This window comes from Choloepus didactylus, chromosome 13 (assembly GCF_015220235.1).
Source record: "Choloepus didactylus isolate mChoDid1 chromosome 13, mChoDid1.pri, whole genome shotgun sequence".
In the NCBI taxonomy this organism is placed as follows: domain Eukaryota; kingdom Metazoa; phylum Chordata; class Mammalia; order Pilosa; family Megalonychidae; genus Choloepus; species Choloepus didactylus.
The window spans coordinates 15,601,454-15,625,085 of NC_051319.1; the positions used below are offsets into that span (position 1 = coordinate 15,601,454).

General features: G+C 37.8%; 1 protein-coding gene across 1 annotated transcript in view; it reads right to left on the reverse strand.

The window, feature by feature from the left end:
- The window catches only part of DMGDH (dimethylglycine dehydrogenase), a 107,924-nt gene that overhangs the window by 41,555 nt on the left and 42,737 nt on the right, over window positions 1–23,632 (reverse strand). Inside the window, 9 exon segments of the mRNA XM_037801414.1 lie at window positions 557–616; window positions 3,486–3,646; window positions 4,960–4,981; window positions 4,983–5,018; window positions 5,021–5,177; window positions 6,889–7,019; window positions 8,328–8,493; window positions 10,273–10,426; window positions 10,811–10,980. Coding sequence (XP_037657342.1) covers window positions 557–616; window positions 3,486–3,646; window positions 4,960–4,981; window positions 4,983–5,018; window positions 5,021–5,177; window positions 6,889–7,019; window positions 8,328–8,493; window positions 10,273–10,426; window positions 10,811–10,980 — 1,057 coding nt within the window.

Genomic DNA, 23,632 nt, shown 5'->3' on the forward strand with positions numbered 1-23,632 from the left:
CTCTGGGGCTACATTGGCTTCTCAGTAAATATCTACTTTATACTGAACACATTCGAAATGTGTCATTTGCTTGCACTCAGATGCTGGAGTTACATACAAAGATGCTTAATGCTTAAGAAGCAGATGGATGGAGCTGCAGAGGCAAGGCTGCTTCATGCCGGGAAGCACCCGGGAAAGTTAAATGAATGCAGCAGGTTTGATTAGCTGATACACAACATCACAAATCACGAGAAGTTAATATAAAATAAGATCAGCATGGAGCAATTCCTGCAAGAATGTCTGATGAAATCCAACTGATAATCATCTTATCCTTACTAATTTTATTCTAGAATTTAGATTTAGCCTTAAATATGCTGGATTCTGCTATTTTACATCTGCAAGCACAGTCCAACAGTTTAACAAAGATTAAAGGATTAGCAGGATGAAGCAGTATTTATGGTCAACTCATTTCTCCTATAATCAGGGTTGGCTAAAAGAAATTTAAGCATGGCTCTGTCACAAAACAACACCATAATTAACAGGTTTATTTCAAGTACACTTTGTAATATAAACATACCTTATTTAACTTCACAAAATCTTCCAGTCCAGCTTCCAATGGATTTGTATCACAGTTCATCTAAAAGGGAAACACATATTTTAAATCTAAAATGAGTCAAAATCATTTCAGTAACATCACTTTCATATATACATATTTCAGGGAAAAGTACTTCAAAAATTTTTTTGAATACCAATTCTGAAAAAGGCAGACTATGGATTGAAATTTCCCATCCAAAATTCAAAATTCAAATGTAGCTTTTCAACAAAAATACTGTCACTTGAATATAGCAAATATGGAAACTAAAATTCACAGTCTGTTTCCATGGCTCTTTTATTTTAAAAACCATTGAAGGGATATCATAACACAATGTTCCTTCCAGAAACAAGACTTGTTTTTATACAACAATTTTACATAAGCAATTAGGTTTTGAAAAGTTATTAAGTAATTTGCTTATATTACAATTAGCTGAGAAACAAGATAAGTAGGGGCAAAAGCAGATGGTAGGAAAATGGCTTCTACGCAGTTTGGGAGAGGGAAAAGGAAAAATACGGTTGAGTCATTACGTATACTGCAGGTTGGAAATAAAGTCAATATCTGAGAATAGACCTGAAGTTAATGTTTTCCGTTTGTTTGTTGTTTTGTTGTTGCTCTCTTCTGCTCTAAGTAAGAATTTGCAGACCTCCAAGTAGTTGAACTTCGAAGACAGCACAACACTTTTATAAACCAGATGAATAATACATGCTCATTTTGAATGACATAAAATTTGGTTTCATATTTCTCAGTCAATTTGAACCACTCTAAAATTATTTTTTATCTGATCAAAGTTTCAGAATTTCTCCAGGAAAAAATAAAAATGAAGCACAGAATATTGATGGCTGTAATAATAACACTAGAGGGCCCTCTGGCACTGCTGGGAAAGCAGAGGGACTTGAGCTGGAGAAAAGCACAGCGGACAGAGAGCAGAAGAAAATAAGACAGGGAGATGGAGAAACAAGAACTCCCAAAGGGCTCCCTCTGCTACTTCACTCCTTGGGAAGTGTTGGGGATTGAATCATGTCCTCCACAAAGGCACATTCAGGTCCCAATCCCTGGTCCTGTAACTGTAAGTAGGAACTTTGAAGATGTTATTAGTTAAGATGAGCCCAGACTGAATGAGGGTGTGCCTTCATCCAATATGGCTGACGTCCTTATGAGCAAAAGAAATTGGACATAGAAAGAGAAGCCATGGAGAGAAGCTAGTAGCCGGAAGTCAGTGGGACCCAGAAGAAAAAGGAGAATCACCATGTAATGGAAAAGCCAAGGAATCCCAAAGCCTGCTGGCCAGCCAGAAGATGCAAAGCCCAGGTGGAAACAAGCATTCTAGCCTCTGAAACCATGAGCCAATAAATTCCCATTGTTCAAGTCAACCCACTGTATGGTATTTGTTTTACCAGCCGAGAAACTAAAACAGGAAATGTGGGGACAGAGCCGTCCTCTATTTCTCTCCCTGGAGGCAGATGGTAGATCATAAAAATAAAAGCCATGACAAGAATATACAGAAAGGTATTCCCTTTAAAAACCTTTAGGAGGTCCATTTTCCTAAAATCTAATATTATAAATGTATATGTTTTATATTAATATCTTACCTAAGAATTTGGTAACTGATGCAAAGATTTAAAAACATATATTTTAAAAGTTTCCTTAGCCTGATTCATGTGCACATGTCCACATATTTCCATAGGATGGGAGAACAGCCTTTAGTTTATGAGCATCTAGGGCAGGCAGGCAGCCTTTGAATAAGGCCCCAGCTGTACACTGAGAATCCCCTAATAGAGCACGTCTCATGCAGAGGATAAACTTACCCCAGGGTCCTCCTTCTTTCATGGGCTCCAGGAGATGACCCTCTCACCTCAAAACCCACTTGCTTTTTTCTGCCCATAGTCTAAATGCTCAAGGGGCCCTGTTTGGGCTTTCAAACCAGCTTTGCCTTTCCAGTGCTAATGAAATTCATTCTATTATGCGTCAGGCACCTAATAGACTATCTCTAATATCTAGGGTGATAGCTCTTTAGGAGAAATATTACCATCTCCATTTTAGAGAAAAGGAAATAGAGGTTCTGGAGAGTTAAGACCACATAGCTAGTATGTAGTGGAAGATAAATTCAAAACCAAGAGTTCCACTCCAAAATTCACACCTCCACACTGTCCCTTATCTTATTCTTAGGCCTAAAACCTCAGTGTCTTCCAAAGAAACAATGAGCAAATCTAAAAAAATTAAAGGGTTCATAGATAGCCTGACATATTGGAGAAAAAAAAATAGAAACAGTTGTTTAAATCACAGTATGGCCACTTAATAGGTAATCGGTACCAAGTCATTCACTGAATTTTGGTGTGACTGTGTATACAATAGGGATAATAATAATAAAATCTTCTTCAAGGGGGAGTGGAAAGGTAAATGCATATGCAAATCTGTATAAACGGTAAAGCACTATAAAAACAGGAACTCTTAGTCCTATTACTAATGGTGGAGGGATGCCAAACCAACACATTCCAGACCATAACCCCTGTCCCTCACAAAGGCACTTTTGTTATTAATTCCCCAAAGCTGCAAGATAATAAGAAATGAGAGTGGGAATGACAGAAGAGTGGAGGAGAGAATTTGAAAAGTGGTCCTCAAAGCCCGTGGGGTAGGCAGGCTCCTTTGGAGCAGTCACAGCTCCAAGCCCAGTATCAGGGACTGATGTCCAGGGCTCTTCGCCAAACAGGAGGAATTAAGGCAGAATTCCAGTGAACGTTCAATTGGAAAAACAGGAGAAAAACCTCTTCCCTTAATTAAATAAAATTATCTAATAATACACAATTTGTCTTGCAGCCAGAGCCAATGTTAATGCAGTTAAAACTAGCCCTCATGCAAAAAAAATCAGATACAATAAACATAAAATTTTTATAAAGATGCTGGCTTTTCAAACCTCTGACCCCCATGCTCTGAAAGCTTTCTCCAGTCTTAAGGCATTCATGGCATACGTTCCAAAATTGTCAATTCCCTCCTCCTGGCCTGCATTCATGATGACATTATACAGGGCTGCAGATTCTTCTCTCCTGTGATACAGCTCCCAACCGAGCTCACCTGAAATAAACCCAGAAGTGCCACACCAGAGAGAGGAAAATGGTCAGAAGGTCTAATATCCATTAGATAAAATACATAAAAAGAGAAGAGATTCCATTTATGCAAAACTGATATTGTTAGTTTTCAAAAGGCCAGTTCACAGGAAGTAGCAACAAAACCCCACTGCAAAAGGAGGCTGCCATATCACAGATGCATTTGTGCTCAATCCTGGCGCCCACATAGAGGGCAGAATGTAGGACGCCTCTTATAATAACACAGAAAGACCATTATGCAGGAGTTCATCTCCTCCCTTGACCCCAGCCTCATAATGAAGCTTGACTACATTTTCAGAGGCAAAGATGCCCGGTCCGTAATTAGCATGGCCTCGTTTACCAAGATAATGAGTGCAAGGTTTAGATACCCCACCTCCAATCCTTGCCCAAGAATCACACAGCTTGGAAATATAGTCAACTCATAATGATCCAAATTGTTTTCATTGTGGGACAGTCCCCATTTCTTTGCCCACTTGGTCAATTCATTCACCATTAGAGCTATGGGCAAAAAATCAAAGGAAATGAACCCCAGCCCAAGGGTCCTGCTTATTTTTTATGCTCGTCACTGTTTTGTCGAAGGTGGGTGGAGGAAGGGAAGGGGAAAAGGTAGAGCAGATGCCTAGGGAAGAGCTATAGCTCTTAAAGACTGTGTGCTCTCTGTTCCTCAACATGGAAGGCGATGATGACATGCTTTTCCTGGCCACTGTCGGAACACCAGTAATTTGTAATCGTTGAAGGAATGCCCCCTCTGTGAAGGGATAAAGAGATCTAGAGAAGAGCAGAAATGAGCCCAGAGCACCAACAGGGAACTGAAGAGCTTCCATTCATTTCTGCATCAAGTACCTACTATTGGGCAAGTTTAAGCGGTATGTGATGACTTCCCTGGCAAACTTACATGTAGAAAGGAAGATGGATAGTGGTAATGTCCTAATATTGCCCTGTCAGAGATACAGATACAGAGCTAAGGGAAACCATCTTAAATGTCTCCAGGGAGAGTATGCTGACCTGAATATCTTGTCAAACCCTTCAACTATTCCAACAACCATCACCTTCCCATTTTCCTCTCTACCTTTATAAAAGGTAAGCAGCCACGAGACTGGCCCAACAATTGGAAATCTGTGGAATTACTCTCACAGATTAGGAGTAAACAGAACTGTCATAAGAGTTGGGCAGAAGAAATCTAACTCCAAAGCCATACTGACGAAAGTGAATGTGTGTATATTTCTGGCAGCTTCTTTTAGATTTTAGAGACTTATCCTAAATTGTTTTTCAATTCTTACCAAGTATAAGATATCCTAATAGCAGTAAACAGGGATGTTGGAAACCTTTAAGGACTTGGTTTGAGAAGAAACTTGAACACATCATCACTAAGGTCTTCAGACGTCAGTTTTTGAAGGACCTTTCTTGCATGTGGTCCTGCAACTCCAAGGACTCCAAGCTCATCAGTTATGTTTTTAATTTGAACATCATATCCACCTTTGACTGCCTCTTCCTCAATCCATCTGCATTTGAGTTATAAACCACAGTGTTAAACTCTTCCGTGAATAATGTATAATGTTTCTCTGTACGTGTCTTGTGTTGAGAATTACAGGAAAGCCCCCAGAGTGTCATTTCATCAATCACTTAATCTTTAAAGTTGAGAAAACTGAATCCCTGATATGTTAGGTGATTTTCTTTACCCCATATCTTCTTACAAATTTGGGGTTAAATTTTCAGTTACAAAAAGATCCTTCAATTTAAATGAGTTCTGCTACACAATTCATTTAAAAAGCCTATTGCATTTAAACTAATGGCTCAATCTTCAAAAATTAATTTAATCCCAAATTTTCTCTAATACCTGTACATAGGAGGCACACTTGTGCTGCTAAAGTTTAATACTGTCCTTTCCACCAGACACATAACTGCTTTGACAATCACAAGGAAAAGGTAAAAACTCTAAAGATTAGTTTTCAAATTCTATGTCTTGGTGAGTTATTGAAACCCATCTATAGAGCTGGTTTATAAATTTATTGAGCAGTCCCTAGAGCTAGGGAAGTCTATCATAAAATGTTCCTCTGGACTTACACAAACCTAAGCTATTAAGATGGCCTCCAATACATCTTAGATTGGATCATGTAATTTGCATATTTTATAACCACGGTGAGAATCTGTTCTATTAAAACATTTATTAGATAACAATATTGCAAATATTTTTGAAATATTAGAATAAAGACTTTATAGTGGACTAAATAGTGATTGAAGACTCAGGTGGAGGCTCAGCTTGGTATTTTGTGGTGGTTAATTTTATATGTCAACTTGGCTAGGTCATACTGTCTAGTTGTTCGGTCAAACACTGGCCAAGATGCTGCTGTGGAAGTATTTTGCAGATGGGATTAGCATCTACAATCAGTTGACTTTAAGTAAAGGAGTTTACCCTGGATAACGTAGGTGGGCCTTATCCAATCAAACTGGAGGCATTAAAGGCAAAGAGCTGAGGGTTCCAGATATAAGAAGAAATTCTGCCTCAAGACTATACCCTCTGCTTCACTTAGTTTCCAGCTTCCTGGCCTCCCCTATGGATTTTGGACTCAAAATTAAAAAGACTCAATACCAGTCTTTTTAATGGAATGTCCCTGCCCTACGGAATCTGGACTTGTCAACCCCCATAATCGTGAGAGCCAATTCTTTAAATAAAATAAATAAATATATATTTAATTTAAGGAATATATAAATGTTTCCTGTTGAAGAACCCTGACTAATACAAAGGTCAGGGATTTCGATCCAGCTGTGGGCCAGAGAACACAAAGCAGCGTAAAGGAAGAAGATAACTCACAAAGGCAGCTTACTGAAGTGGAATAAAAAAAAAAGACTGTCTTAAGTAAGTTACTTTAACCCAAACCTCAGTTTCTGCATCTGGAAAGGTGGATAATATATACCTTGTGGAATACTGAGAGTTAATTAAGATAATATGTTAAAGGGGTTCAGAACATTGATGATGCTTGATAAATAGAGGTTAATATCATTACAACCAGTAAACTTCTATGAACCTTTCTGGGGGGAGCCCTCACTTCAAATATTTTCCTATAAAGGACATGAAGTTTATTTGAAATTATAAGGTTTAAGAATTAGAGTTGTGCTTACAAGTACTGGTTTAAAAAAAAAAAAAACTCAGTTAGTGTAAGGTTGAGTCAGTATATAACATATACAAAATATTCTTATTAGATGTACTCTTACCTAAGATCGTGAAGTTCTGATCCAGAACCAGTTATTAATAGAAACTCCCCAGGAGACTGGTGAGAAACGGTCAATTCAGCATACACTCGACCTTTTGGTGTTAACATGTGACTTATATTTGTAAAACCCACCTACACAAAGGAATTTAAAATACCTTCAGGATGAAATAAAAATCTTATGCATCCTTTCAATAGAACATATAATTAAAGATGTGGGCATCCACGATGAAAAGCAGATGCAGGTGTCCACAATGAAAAAATCTTATCATTCACGTTAATTGTATGAACTATCTGCAAAAGAATCTGTTAGCCCCAAACCCAAGATGAAATTTGAAGTTCTCAATTTAAATGACCATTTAAAACTATTTGTCATACAAAGTTATACTTCATTTAACTTAACTGACTTCCACTCAGTTTTCTTTTAAGTTCTTATTAACATAATTAAGCTCTTGTAAAGTCCTTGGATGATAACCCACTCAATAAAAGTTTAAATTTAAAAATTAGCTAGTACATTAGGGAAATGGAAATAAAAACCACAATGAGATAGCACTTCATACCCAATCAGTTGGCTATAATAAAAAAGATGGACAATAAAAAGAGTTGGTGAGGATGTAGAGAAATTGGAACCCTCATTCATTGCTGGTAAGAATATAATGCAGTCACTGTGAAAACAGTTTGGCAGCTCCTCAAAAAATTAAACATAGAATTACCATATGACTTAGTAGTTCCTCTGCTAGGTATCTGCCCAACAGAAATGAAAATATATGTTCCATGCAAAAACTTGTACACGAATGTTCATAGCAGCATTATTCATAATAGCCAAGAAATGGAAATGACTCAAATGTCCACCAACTGATGAATGAATAAATGAAATGTGATATATACATATAATAGAATATTATTCAGCCATAAGAAGAAATGAAGTATTAATACTGCATGCTACAATACAGATGAACTGTGAAAAACATCATGCTGAGTAAACAAGCCAGACACAAAATACCCTCCATACTGTATGATTCCATTTACATATGTCCAAAATAGGCAAATCTATAAAACAGAAAGTAGATCACTGGTTGCAGGAGATAGGAGGAGGACGGGATTGGGAGTTACTGCTAATAGGTAAGGGGTTTGTTTCTTTTGGGGTGAATTAAATGTTCTGGAATAGATAGTGGTAATGGCTGAACATTTTGAATATACTAAAAACTACTGAATTAGACCCCTTTAAATGGTGAACTTTATGGTATGTGAATTTTATCTCAATAAAGAAGTAGCTACTATTCTCTCAATTTCAGTTAAAGAGAAATTCTAGCATTCATATGGAAATCATTAGGTGCAATAAAATAACACGTTGGTTTTTAGTTGTCTGTGTGTGTTTAATGAGAGGATGGAGAATTAAACAGGCCAGAATCCTGGACCTTGTATCCCTAGAAGGCTATTTACCTTTGGAATGACATTTGCAAAGAGATGGTCCAACAATTTAATAGAGTCTTGGCCTTTGATGTTAAACTTGCCAAACGGTGACAGGTCAATCACCCCTACTCTTTGCATAACCTGTTTATACTCAGAGCCCACAGGCTCAAACCAGTTTGTGCGGTGAAAACTTGGCCTGAAACACAACATTTAGTGTCATAAAGCAATTGCCATTCATTTTCAGAAAAATACAGAATAAGGACTTTTTTTTTTAAAGTCTTATTCATCCAGAAAATCCTATTTGGAAAAACAATATGCAACCTAAAATTCTGTCCTGCACAGCATTTATGTATGTTTGAACCTGATCTTTTTAAGTTACTCATCCGTCCCTTTGACCAAATCATAGTGAATGAAGCATTAATTAACTAGAAAATAAGATAGAACTCTCGGGATCTCAGATCTGGAAGGGAACTTAAAAGTTACCCAGTCCAGTGGTTTTCAACTCTGGTTGCATATTAGAATTACTTGGGGAGCATTTTTTTAAAAATTCCAAAGGCTGGGCCTATAGTCTAATTAAATCAGAATAACTTGGGGCAGTGCGGGAACTTCCCAGGTGATTCTAATGTGCAGCTAGGATTGGGCTTTGATGTGCACACAGATCCCTTGCACTCATTAACATGTAGGTTTTAATTCCATAGGTCAAGGATGGGACCTGACAGTCTGCATTCTAACAGGCTCCCAGGTGATGCAGATGGTCTTTATTCATACCCTAAGTAAGCAAGGATCTGAGCCAATATCTTAATTTTTCAGAGAAAAGGCACAAAGTAACCTCACAATGCCTTTGCATTAGTTAATGATAGAGCAGGGCCTGGAGCAAAGGTCTCCTGACTCATTAAATAGAGTCCTTTCTACTTTACCAAGTGGCCTTTAACCATGGTATTTTAACTTCAAAGCAAGATACTAAGTCTGTGAAATGAGTTTTCTGTTGTTTAATAATTTAAATGGTAAAAAAAAAAAAAAAAAACTTAGGCCAGTTCCACACAACACAACATGAAGAATATATCTGGCATTAACTGAATCATTTATGAAAAACCAAACCAGTATTTTGCCACCAAAAATAATCTAGATTGGCTGCCTAAACAGCCTAAATTCATTATTTAACAACTGGCCCTCTCCCATACTTCATACCATTTAAGACTATGTCTTAAGGTAGACATCAAAACCTGACTGAATAAGCAAAATGCTAGAAAAAGGTAAATTAATTTCTAGATTTGCTATGTATTTTCTCTCAAGTTTATGGGTTCTCATGAGAAACAATATATAATCACTATCATTCCCAAGTACAACAATAGCACATAGTACTTTTGAGGAATTCAGAGAATTGTTTTAGTGGCATGCTTTATGTTTTAGCTTAACCTGAAATGCTAAGTAAATGTTCTTTCCCTCTAACTTATCAGCTGTGCACATAACTTCCATGGCTCAGTGCACACATACTAGGAAACAGTTGCTTTGAGTTATTCCATGATACATAGAACACTGGAAACAATCCAGGTACTTTTCAATTTGTGATTGTGTACTATATGATGAAACCAGGCATCCTAAACCATGCAAACCTTCAGGAGGCAACTGAAGCCACGTGGAGATTTGGATTGGGGGGTGGGGAGAAAGGTTTCTCTGAGCTTTTGGTAACGTCAAGCTGAAGATTCCCTGGAGCTTACTGTTAGACTGTCAGGTCACGCAAGAATACCTGGGGGCCACATGGGTATTAATGTGAGCAAAGCCATGCAGACTAGACAAATTCCTCCACAAATTCATACCAAAAAGTAGTTTTGTAGCAAAAGGCTCAAGCTCCTTGGAATGGGGTGGAGTGATGGAGAGGGGCAGGGGGCAGGGTGTGGGATGTCATTCCTCTGACTTCACTCCACTTCAGTAGGTTTATCCTGTGGTCAGAACCACAGGCACGTCTTTAACTTACTTGTATCCAGTGTCCTGTCCTGGTTTGTAGAACCAGTGTGGCTGCTCCCAGCCTGCATGGAACCCCATAGAACACTTAGACTCCAGGGTTTTGTAGAGCCCACTGACTCGATCAGTCGGCCTCCCGGCAAACCGTTCTTCTTTAGGATAACCAACTGAAAAAAGAAAATCAGTACTCTAAATAGCATATAACCAAACTTCTAAAATACTTTGATTGGATTCAGAAAATGGAAAACCCAGTGTTTAAAATCCAGAAGAATACTTATATATATTAAACTTATGTAAAAAACAAAGCTGTTATTTATACTGAGCATTACAAAGGTAAAGCAAAATACATTTAAAATCTATAATCAGTGATGCATGCCACATGTTAAATATATACATTAATATATATCCCTTATTGTGTCCAGAGACACAATGGTTTTTAGAATCCCGAACCACCCCCAGTGCAATGAACAGGATAAAGAGCATCTAAAATCAGAGGTGCTGCCAGCCAATTCTGTAAACACTCTCTAGACAACAGTAAATTTGTACTTTACCAATATTGTTGAATCCATATGACTCTCTTGCTTTGGCCTCAGTGTACTGAGTGGTCGTCCATTTGCCATAGCGATTGGGGTCCAATTCTATCAGGTCAAAAGGAGGTTCTCCATGCAGGATCCAGTCACTGAGATATTTCCCTACCCCACCAGCATGAATTATGCCATATCTTTCAAATACAGAGATAAATATCTTGTTACTAATATGTGTTATTTTCGAGGCATGACACATGTCCAAATATTTTACAGGGCCTCAAAGTGGGAGTGTTCTACATTATTCAGAATACACAATTAACAATCTTTATGCTATAAAGTCTTTTTCCTTAAAAAATACATTTTCAGGCATCCAAATTAAACCTGCCAAACTTGATAGCTAGTTTGTTTCCACAGTTTCAAGATTTGCACACCTGCAAAGCAGCCTACAACTCTTGCCCAGTGAGGATACTCATTTTAAGAAAATGAGGGGAAAAACCCCAACAAGCAAATGTGGTTGAAACCTTATTAGCCCTATTTTATCCTGAATGATAACATGTATCCGATAATATGGGAGATACATGTGTACTGTAGAGTGTCATGTCCATCTTTTTTAGACATGGTTTAGTTCTAACTCCCTTCAATGATGACTTCTGTGCAAGGATCTTGGGCCAATATTTTGGAAGCATTCAGACAAAGACACTTCCTCCCAGGGGTTTGTGGGGAGGAGGTGGAAAGAACACTGGCCCTTCTATTTTGCAACTAATGAGTCACTTGGTAGGGAAGGTGGGCTCATTTTGTATTTTGCTCATGAAAATTCTTTATAACCAAGAACATTACTGTGGCAAACAAAGGTATCCTGATATCAGAAAGGAGGGATCACAGTTTTACATTGGCCTTGTGCAGTTCTACCCATTCTTGTCTAGTTAACGCCTTAACTGTGGGTTTACCTGTGCTTTAAATCAAGAGATGCATCTGAGTAGTTGAGTGAGCAGGGATCAGAGGGGGTGAGCCAAGAAAAGGAGCTACATGAAGCAACATCAAGAAACCCAAGTAATCCAAACTACAACAACTTTGCCAAAATCATAGGCTCTCAGAGCTTGGGAGGACCTCAGCAAAAACAAGAAATGTTAACCAAATTTTCCTGCAAAATACCAGTTTTGCTATTTTGCACAAATAAATACATAGATTTGTTATAAGAATATTTCTCAGGAAGAAAAATAAGGCATCAGTTTACACTCTTCTGAGTAGTGTGAAAAAGAGACATGGGTCATTCAAATTATTCACAAACAACCTCTTTAAAGTTCAAGAAGACAAGAAAAATTAAGTATATGCTTAATATTTATTAAAAGTAGCATATTCATTAATCATGTCCACTGCTGCTGTTTTTAAAAGCTATAGATAGTTGAATACTTGAAGCAGTATAAAATTTTACTGATATTTATTGAGAGCTTACTATTTACCAGGCATTGTTTCGATGCACCTAAATGTACTAGGTTATTTATTCATTAGCAACTCAATTTACAAATGAGAAAATCAATTCCATTATGCAAATGAGAAAACTCAGGCACAGAGGGGTTAAATAAGGTCACACAGCAATAAATAGCAGATTCAAGATACAAACTCAGTCATCTGAGTGCATATTTCCTGTTATTGGACTTTACTGTCTCCAATGATTCTCAATCCTTTTTCAGCCAAGGCACAAATGACAGATTCTATTCACATCCTTGACACACTCCCTGGGCATAGCCAGGGTGGTGCTTAAATTTTCTGTGGTTTAGCTGCTACACCACCATGTTCCTTCCCTTTCAACAATGCAAATGAAGAAGCAAATGGGGCCGAGTGCTACTATTGGGGGATAATCCTGAATCAAATCTAATTTATTTTTTAAAAATAAATTTTTGCAAACTTCAGCTTTCTGACTATTCACAAATTACATGTAAAATGTCATACAACTGAAAGTTGTGAAACACCTATTGAGAACCCCTGGCTTAGTAGCTAAAAGCATAAACGTATAGAGAAAGAGAGATATGGTTATGATTCTGGTTCTGCCACTACTAGCTGTGTGACTTTGGTCAAGCTGTGTAACCTCTCTGAGCTTTAGCCTCCACATCTGTATACTTTCTTTATGGTACTGGTGGAAAATTGAGACAGTTTTTAAAAGCACTTAGTATACTGCCTGGAACATCATGGGAAAGCAATACATTTTGGCTGTTGCACCCTTATATAACCAACAACTGAGTATGTCTGTGTTCAATTTATAGGCTTTTAATAAGGAAGTAATGTATGATGCAGAAGTGGAGGGGTATTTAATGAGGACAGGAGACCTGGGTTCCTCTCTATCTCTAGCACTAATTTAGAGACCTGATTCTTCTAAATGGCCCCAGTTTGCTATGCTTTTTGAGTGTTCATATTTGCTTTTATGATGTCTATTAAACTGTCAGATGTTACATCTTATGCTGCTCTCCTCTCCTTAAATTTGCTATTCATAATTTGCTCCCAGCCAAGGAAACAAGATTAAATTCAATCCAATTTAAAAAAAAACATTTTGAATATCTATCATATACTGAAAACTATGTTATTCACTGAAAAGAAGAAAAACAAACTTGTTAGAATTGTGACAAAACAAAAGAAAAATAGGTAGGTTGAGGCCAATCCATTTCTGGTGTTTTGCATTCCGGCAGCATTAGCAGACTAGAACAGATTTTGGTACCAGAGAAGTGGAGTGCTTTTGCTGCTGGGTTTGCAAATACCAAACATGTTGGAACAGCTTTTTAAATGGATAAGGGGAAGGTTCTGGAAGAATTATGAAGAGCTTGATAGAAAAGGCCTAAACTTCTTTGAAGAGACTGTTTTTGGAAATATAGACTCCAAAGATACTTCTGATGAGGCCTTGTACAGAAATGATGAATGTGTTGTTGCAAACTGGAAGAAAGGCAATCCTTGTTTTAAAGTGGCAGAGAATTTGGCAAAATTGAGCCCTGGTGTCAGATGGAAGGAAGAATTTGAAAGCGACAACCTGGAATACTTAGCTGAGGAGATCTCCAGACTACATGTGGAGGACGTACCCTGGCTTCTCCTTGCAGCTTATAGTAAAATGCGAGCGGAGAGAGATAAACGTAGAACTGAACTCTTGGGTTCAAAGAAACCAGAAGCTGATGGCTTGGAAAATTCCAGGCTTCCAGTGGGTGGAATCCCAGAAGCTAGAGCCCAACGTGAGGATGTTACCAAACATGGAACCCAGCCGCCATTTCAGTACAAGCCAAGATGGGAAAAGGAGTTAAGCAGAAAAGATTTGTGGAAAGTCCTATTGTCTGATGGCTTTGACCCGTGTGCTTCACGTGAAGCCAACAGAATTTTTGCAAGATCTTTATAGACAGAGATGCTGCCAGTCTGGACTGGAGGAGACAGACAAGGAACAAATTGAAGGAAAAATTTCATCAAAGACAGAGCCATGGAGGTTGAGGTCTGGAGTCAAGAGGTCTCGGGCTGGGAGAGCGGAGCAGCTCACACACATGGAAAGGGTGAGTTTGCCCTGGAGGTCGAGGGCGGGCCTTCCGCCTTGATGTTCAGGAAATGTTCTGCCACCCCAAGCCCCAAAGAGGGTGGAGCACATTCCCAGGGAATTGGGGAGAGCCTGGCTGCCACCACACTGTTCTGAAGGGGTTGAGCGTGTGCTCCGGAGATGGAAGGGAATCCGGGTGCTTCCCCGATGTTTGAGGAGGGTAAGGGTGGGGCTGAGAAGTGGTCTCTCCCCAGTGTGTGGATATGTTGGAGCACTCACCCAAGTGTTTGGAGAGGAAAGGGCTACCGCAAAGGCCCTTAGGATGGGTTATACTCCTGTTCTCTCAAGCCCCAAGGATGCAACGTCATTCTGTAAATGACTCTCGGACTTTGAAATCTAATGGAGTTTGTCCTGCAGGTTTTAGGAACTGTTTTGGTCCTGTGAACCCTGTTTTCCTTTCAGTTTCTCCTTAAGGCAATGAGAATGTTTATCCTATGAATGTCCCTCTTTTGTGTATTGGAAGCACATAACTTGTTCTAAGTTCACAGATCCACAGCTAATGGAAATTTATGCCTTAGGACTGACCATGCCTATAATTGATTTTGATGGAATTTTGTACTTAACTATTGTTACTGAAATGATTTAAGTTTCTGTGATATTGTGGGATGAATGTATTTTGTATATGGAAAGATAATGTCATTTTGGGGTCCAGGGGGTGGAATGTGCTGGTTTGAATGCATTGTTTCCCCCAAAAGCCATTATCTTTGATATAATCTTGTGCAGGCAGACGTTATCAGTGTTGATTAGACTGTAATTCTTTGAGTGTTTCTTTGGCATGTGCCCCACCCATCTGAGGGTTATGACTCTGATTGGATAATTTCCATGGAGGTGTTGCTCCACCCATTCGGGGTGGGTCTAAGTTGAGTCACTGAAGCCATATAAATGAGCTGATGGACAGAGGGAACTCAGTGCAGCTGTGAGTGACATTTTGAAGAGGAGCTACAGCCAAGAGGGACACTTTGCTTCAGCTTACAGAGACATTTTGGAGATGGCCTTTGAAAGCCGACTTTTGCTCTGGAGAAGCTAAGACAGGACAAACACCCCAAGAGCAACTGAGAGTGACATTTTGGAGAGAAGCTGAAGCCTAGAGAGGAACATCCTAGGAGAAAGCCATTTTGAAACCAGAACTCTGGAGCAGATGCCAACCATGTGCCTTCCTAGCTAACAGAGGTTTTCCGGACACTGTTGGTCATCCTCCAGTGAAGGTACCCAATTGTTGACACGTTACCTTGGATACTTTAAGGCCTTAAGACTGTAACTGTGTAACCAAATAAACCCCCTTTTATAAAAGCCAATCCATTTCTGGTGTTTTGCATTCCGGCAGCATTAGCAAACTAGAACAGAGGAGATTCTGTGGGTAAGGTGCATGAGCACTGGCACATATATAGACAGTTTGCAAATATCTATTCCATGGACTGGTTATAGCAGAATCACAGACAATATTGAAATACAGATTCCCAAGGCCTCTCTTCAGACTATGGAATCAGAATCTAGGAGTGGTGTCTGGGAATTTGTTTCTTTTGTTTTCAATTCAACACATCTTTAATGGATTTGAGTGACAGAAATAATAGGAATCAAGTAGATGAGAATGAAAAATATACAAGTGACTAACCACAAGGTCGGGATTCTGTTTCTTCACATGTTCATCAGCCAATTCTGCCATTCAGCCAGGTGCAGCTGAGAGGTGCAGCCTGTGTGGGTATCCATCGTGTTGCATAAAAGATACTTTAGAAACTTCAACTTCTAGATAATGGGAATTCCTTTTTGGTTCAGACCAAATCTATCAAAGAGAGTGAAGCATGTCTCTCCTTACCTCCATCTTCTACCTCACCCACCTCATAATTCCTACAATCTGAGAAAATTGTCCAGAACAATCACACAGGAGTCCAAATTAGCCCCATGCAAGTAGATACAATTCCTAGGTAATAAGTAACCACTATTCTCAAGAAGCAACTTCTTAATTTTCTTAGAAATTAATCAATAGATGTTTCACTAAAGTATAAACATCATGAGGCCACTGTCACTGCTTATTCACAGCTCAATTATGGTCAATGATCCACAAATATTTGTTGACTAAATAAATAATTGTTATCAAAGTCAATGGCAGCATTGAAAAGAATAAAATACTTAGAAGTAAATTTAACAAAAGAAATGCAAAAATTATGCTCTGTAAACTACAAATCATTTTTGAAAGAAATTTTAAAAGACTTAAATAAATGGAAAGACATCTCTTGTTAATGGATCAAAAAACCTAATATTTTTAAGATAGAAATGATCCCCAAATTGATCCACAGAGTTAATGCAATCTCTATCATAATCTCAGCTGGCTTCTTTGATAAGCTGATCCTAAAGTCTGTATGGAAATGCAAAGGACCTAGGAAAGCCAAAACAATCTTGAAAAAGAAGATGAAAGTTAGAGGACTCACACTCCCAATTTCAGAACTTAATACAAATCTACAGTAATCAACTCAGTGTGGTACTGGCATAACGAAACACACATAGATCAATGGAATAGAATTGAGAGTCCAGAAATAAACCCTACATCTATGGTCAGTAAATTTTTGACAAGGGTGCTAAGACCATTAAGTATGGGTAGAATAGTTTTTTCAATAAATAGTGCTGGGAAAATTGGATATCCACACACAAAAGAATAAAGTTGGATCCTCACCTCACAACTTATACAAAAATGAACTCAAAATGGATCAAAGACTTAAATGTAATAGCAAAAAATACTAAGCTCTTAGAAGAAAACAGAGAGGTAAATCTTCATGAGCCTGAATTGGGCAATGTTTGCATAGATATGACACCAAAAACACAAGTGACAAAAGAAAAAAGTACACACACTGAACTTCATCAAAATTAAAAACATTTGTGTTTCAAGGGATACCATCAAGAAAGTGAAAGAAAACACACAGAAAGGAAAAAAAAATTTGCAAATTATATATCTGATAAGAGACTTGAATCTAAATATATAAAGAATTTCTATAAACCAACAGTTAGAAGACAAATAACCCAATTTAAAAATGGGCAAAGTATCTAAATAAGTATTTATACAAAGAAGATATACAAGTGACAAATAAGCACATGAAAAGACACTCAACATCATTAGCAATCAGGGAAATGCAAATCAAAACCAAATGACAAGAGAAAGCCACAGAGAGAACAGCCAGTAGCTGAACATCAATGGAACCTGAAAGAGAAGGGAGAGACCAGGAGACACCACCATATGCATTGCCATGTGACAAACAAGGGACCAATGATTGTCAGCAGCCAGCCCAAGAATGTCACAGTCTTTGCAGAGAAAGCATAGCCTTTATACCTTCATTTGGACTTTCTTTTAGCCTCATAACTGAATTAGTGACCTTCGGAAATGGAGCTCTAAACATCACCCCGGAAGAGTGGACTTTGCTGTTCAGAAATGTCATGTTATAGAACATCATTTATCTGGTGTCCTTGCATACTGGTTCTTCAAATCAGATGTCGTTTCAAGTTGGAGGATGGAGTGGAACTGTGGAGAGAATTATTAGAATTTCTCCAAGGCCAGAGTCCAACATATTTTTCATACTCAAGAAGATCCCTTTTAATGTAATTATTTTGGAGAAGATTTTATTCACAACTCCACATTGAGTAAATACATCTTAACTCACATGGGAAAGAAACCCTATGTCAGCAAACATTTTCAAAAAAGCCCTGTGTCCAGTCATCTCTAGTCATCCTTTACTTCAAATTCACACTAGAAATAAACCACAGAATTTCATTGTTGTGGGAAAGCCTTCATTTATTGTTCTGTCCTAAGATGCCATGAGATTACTCACACTGCAAAGAAACCATATGAATGTCATCTATGTGGGGAAGCCTTAATTAAAAGTTCAAACTTTAGACAACATGAGAGCATTCACACTGGAATGAAACCATATGAATGTCATGTATATGGGACAACCTTCAAAAAAAGTTATGTCATTAGACAACATAAGAGAACTCAAACTGGAGAGAAACTATAAGGATGTCACATATGTGGAAAAGCCTTCCCTAATGGTTCTACATCAGAAGATATGAGAAAATTCACACTGAGAGAAAACATATGACTGCCATCTATGTGGGAAAGTCTTGATTCAATTTTATGACCATAGACAATAGAGAACTCACTCTAGAATGAAACCATATGAATGCTATCTTTGTGGGAAAGCCTCTAGTCAATGTTCTGCCCTTAGACAACTTGAAAGAACTAATACTATAAATATAATCACAGCTCTAACCTTTAAACAAACAAGAAAACCCACATCACAGTAATAATTCAATAAGTCAATGTATACAATATGGAAATGCCTTTATTTCTAATGTATTGTTAAACAACAGGAATGAACTGCACTCAGAGTCATCTTATGTCTGTAATCACATGGAGGATACTTCAGTTGAGATCCAGCCTTGGGTGCACAAGAAAAATTCAAAGCAAGAATAACTCATAAAACAGGAAATCAGACAGTAAAGTCTTTACTAGAAGGAAGATACTCTGGGTGGGGGGTGAGGGAGGGGGTGCAAAAGATAATTGTGCTGAAGAAGTTATTCAATGAAATATACATGAAAAGTTTTTTACTTACAGAGCAAATTTGTGAAATGTGTGAGGTTTCACAAGGAATGCCTTCAGTGATTTTTAATTCCTTCATCAATATTAAAGTTCTCGCACTGAGAAAATGTCAATAATAAAATCAAAGTGAAAAGACCTTCAGCAGGAGTTCACATCAGAAGTATAAGACTGGATAATACTTCTAACAAGAATGCTTTACCACACAATTCAACTATAATTTCAATATTTTGCCTATTGACCTAAAATGTAAGATTGTGAAGTAATCTGGGAATCTTGAATGAAGAGTTTTGTAACACACAGTAGGAAGGAATATTAAAGCTTTTTTCAATAGATAAGTACCTGTAAATACATGTGAGGTAGAATCTTTTACTGAAATTTCTATTATGTGGTGCAGTTTCTGTTTTTCTCTTTATGTAACACTAAACATAATTATGATGACTTGGGTGAATCAGAAAATACGTTTGAATATTAACTGAAAAATGTTCAACCCAAGATGATGTTCCATAACTATGAAATACTGTTAACATATATGTGCATAGCAATGACTAATGGAATATGACAGGTAACTTATGAAAAAACTTATACCACTAGGATGGTATAATTGAAAAGTCAGATAATAAGAAGTGTTGGCGAGGATGTGAACAAATCGAAATGCCAACAGATTGCTATGGGAATGTAAAATGATGCAGCCACTTTGGAAAACAATTTGGCTGTTCCTCAAAAGGTTAAACACAGAGTTACCATATGATCCAGAAATTCATCTCCTAGGTATACAGCCAAGAGAAATGAAAACATTTGTCAATGCAAAAACTTGTCCACAAATCTTCATAGCAGCATTATTCATAATAGCCAAAAAGTAGAGACAACCCAAATGTTCACTAACTGATGAACAGATAAACAAAATGTGGTATATATGTACAATGGAATATTATTTGGCAAAAAAAGGAATGAAGTACTTGTACATGCTACAACACAGATGAACCTTGAAAATATTAAGTGAAAGAAGCCATTCACAAGGGAACATATACAGTGTGATTCCATTTATATGAAATGCCCAGAATAGGCAAGTTTATAAATGCAGAAAATAGATTAGTGATTGCCTAGAGCTTGGGAAGGGAGGTGGGGAAAATGGGGAAAGACTGCTAATGAGCATAGGGTTTCTTTTGTGGCAATGAAAATGTTCTAAAATTGATTGTGGGGATGATTGTTCTGAAGGTACTGAAAACCTTTGAATGGTACACTTAAATGAGTGAACAGTATGTGAATTATATCTCAATAAAAGTATCATTTTTAAAAATCAGTAAATGCATAGCGAAGCTTAAGAATCCTCTGCATTTGGCACTAAAGACCCTGGATGCTACAGTGCAGCTCCTGCAGTCAGACTGAGCACCAGGTACATGGAATCAGATCAGAGCAAATACAACCCTGAGTGAAAGGCCTTACTTATTTTTCAGTGAAATGAGGCTAAAAATTATTACTGGAACCACAATGAATATAATTGATACTTAATGGTGTTGTAGGATAACTGTTTAGGTTACGACAAAGCCAAATTTCAAGACACTTTCCCCCTACTGCAATTGCACCTATTCCTCCTCCAAAACACCTGCTGCATCAGTAGTGAGTTCACTGCTCCTGAACACAGCTGCTGACTTAAGGAAAAGGTCAAGGAAATGCCAGTCAGGGTTTGCTTTGTGTTTGGAGGGGAGGGGGTAGGGAGAGCAGAGGAGTGCATCATACTCCCAGTCTTCTTTCTCTTCTTCTATATCCTTGCCACCCAAAAATGACACCTCTGTTGTTTTTCTCTGTTAATGCCAGATGCCAAATTATTTGTTTTAGCTCTGTGTTGAAGTAGTTTGAAATTCATAGACTGAGCTCAGCTATCTTCCATGAATCCTTCTGTTGGCTTTATAAAGTCCTAATTTAAGCAACTTCTTTGAGGATTGTTAATGCACATATAAACTAGGTTAATTCCAGATGAAAACTGCCACCCATGTTTGTGTCCTCAGTGTGAGAAGATCATGAAGACAGACCTCTTTATAGAGGGTCTATTCTTGCCAGGTGTGCCTGATATTACACATGGGTCTGGATCTGCTTTTTTGGCTCATTGAACATGTTTTAGGATATGTCCCAGATACAGTTGCCCGATCAAATTTCCTTGTATAAATGAGGAGTTATTGTACTGGGTGAAAAGAATAAAATGCTGTCCCAGCAGAATACTTTTAATGTTAGTAACTGAGGAACAACTATAATGATTGTGTTCAAAGATGTATTGAGAGTTCCAGTCAACCAAGATGGTTGAGACAATTCAGTGTTCCATTCCCCCACAGAATAACAAAATCTTTGAACAACTAGTGAAAACTGGAAGAGCCATCTTCTTCAGAGCTCCAGAAAATAGTTAAAGGGTCGCAGTAACTGGTAAAGTGCTGAATCAAGACAATGCAACCTTAAAATAGTAGGAAAAGCTCCAGATGCCCTAGTTGGTCCCTCCACTACCCATTCCCTGGCTTGGAGTGAACCCGGCTTTTGCTCTCACTGTGGATCACTGGACCCATTCCAGAGGGAGCAGAGTAACCCCTATGTGCATACTGGTGTGTTTGTATGTCTGTGACAATCTATCTGGTGGCAGATTGAAAGACTGAACCAGGACACTTGTCTCTGGCTCACCATCACAGAGTTTACCCTGTCAGCAGAAGCAGTTTGTGAACAGCTAAATCAAAGTAAGAAACAATAAAAATTCAGTGACCTGGTACAAAGGATTATTGCCTTTAAGACATACAATAGAGCAACCAGGAGGGGGACAGAATCTATTTCATAGGAAGAAGAGAGAACATTCAGGTCCCTGTAAATGGGGAATTCCTAAGGCCACATGATCAGGCCCAGAATAAGAGGAATGCTCAGAAAACATGAGAGAGGACGCTGGGCTTTTGCCTTGGCCTGATCTTCTAAGTAGGAGGGCTAAACTCTGAACAACAGCACCAGTCAATACAGACCCAATTTGCAGAGACTGTGGAAGGTGCACTGGTTTGTTTGTTTTTGTTAACATCAGGCATTCAAGGAAATCTGTGTCATATCACTATCTGGATACAAACTTAAGTAACAGCTCAGGGACTAAATTCCAGGTTATGACTTTAAAATATTAAAATTTACAGTATGCAATAAAAGATTACAAGACAAAGAAACAGGAAATGATTTTCCATCCAAAGGAAGGAGATAAAACACCAGAAACCATCAAGAAAGAAAAACAGACTTAGGACATTTCAGACAAAGACTTCCAAAAAATGTTCTATAATATACTCAAATAGCTAAAAGAAAACATGGAGAAAGAACTAAAGGATATCCAGAAAATGATTAATGAACAATATGAGAATCTCAACAAAGAGAGAGAAATTTTTAAAAGGAACCACACAGAAATACAGGAGTTGAAGGCCACAATAACCAAAAGAAAATTTTCCTAGAACACTTCAACAGCAGATGCGAGCTGGCATAAGAAAGAATCAGTGAACAAAAAGAGAAGACAATTGAAATGATTCAGGCTGAGGAGCAGAAAGAAAAAAGAATGAAGAAAAGTGAACAAAGTCTACAAAATGGATCAAATACCTAAATATAAGAACCAGGACTAGAAAACTCCTAGAAGAAAATGTGAAGAAGCATCCTCAGGATCTTGCATTAGTCAATAGTTTCTTAGATTTTACACTCAAAGCACAAACAACAAAAGAAAAAATAGACAAATGGAACCTTTTCAATATTTAAAACTTGTGCATAAAAGAACTTGATCACAAAAGTGTAAAGACAACCTACTCAATGGGAGAAAATATTTGGAAACTACTTATCCAATAAGGGTTTAATATCCAGAATATATAAAGAAATCCTACAACTCAACAATAATAAAAAGACAAAAAAAAACCAATTAAAAAAATGGGCAAAAGACTTGAATAGACATTTTTCCAAAGAAGATATACAAATGGCCAGAAAGCACATGAAAAGATGCTTAACATCATTAGCCATCAGAGAAATACAAATCAAAACCACAATGAGATATGATTTCACACTCACTAGAATGGCTACTAATAAAAAAAAACAAAATTAAGAGTGATGGAGACAATGTGGAAAAATAGGAAAACTCATTCATTGCTGTTGGGAATATAAAATGGTCAGCCACTGTGGATGCAATTTGGCAGTTCCTCAGAAAGCTAAATATAGACTTACCAGATGACCTTCCTCTACTAGGTATATACCCATAAGAATTGAAAGCAGGGACTCGAACAGATATTTGCACACTGATGTTCATAGTAGCATTATTCACAATTGCCAAAAGATGGAAGCAGCCCAAGTGTCCATCAACTGATGAATGGATAAACAAACTGTGGTACATATAATTCAAATGTAGGGGGGAATGGGGCCCTGGTACATGCAATAGGCATGGATGAACTTTGAAGACACTGTGCTTAGTGAAATAAGTCAGACACAAAAGGACAGTATTGTATGATCTCATTAATATGAAATAATTAGAATAAGCAAACTCATAGAATCTAGAATATAGGTTACCAGGGGCTGGGGTGAGGGTTGAGAATGGGGAGTTAATTCTTAATTGCTATTTAAGTTCACTGTAAAGTTTTGGAAATGGATGGTGGTGATGGCAGTAAATTATTGTGAGTGTAATTGACAGCATTGAATTTTATATGTAAATGTGGTTTTTTTA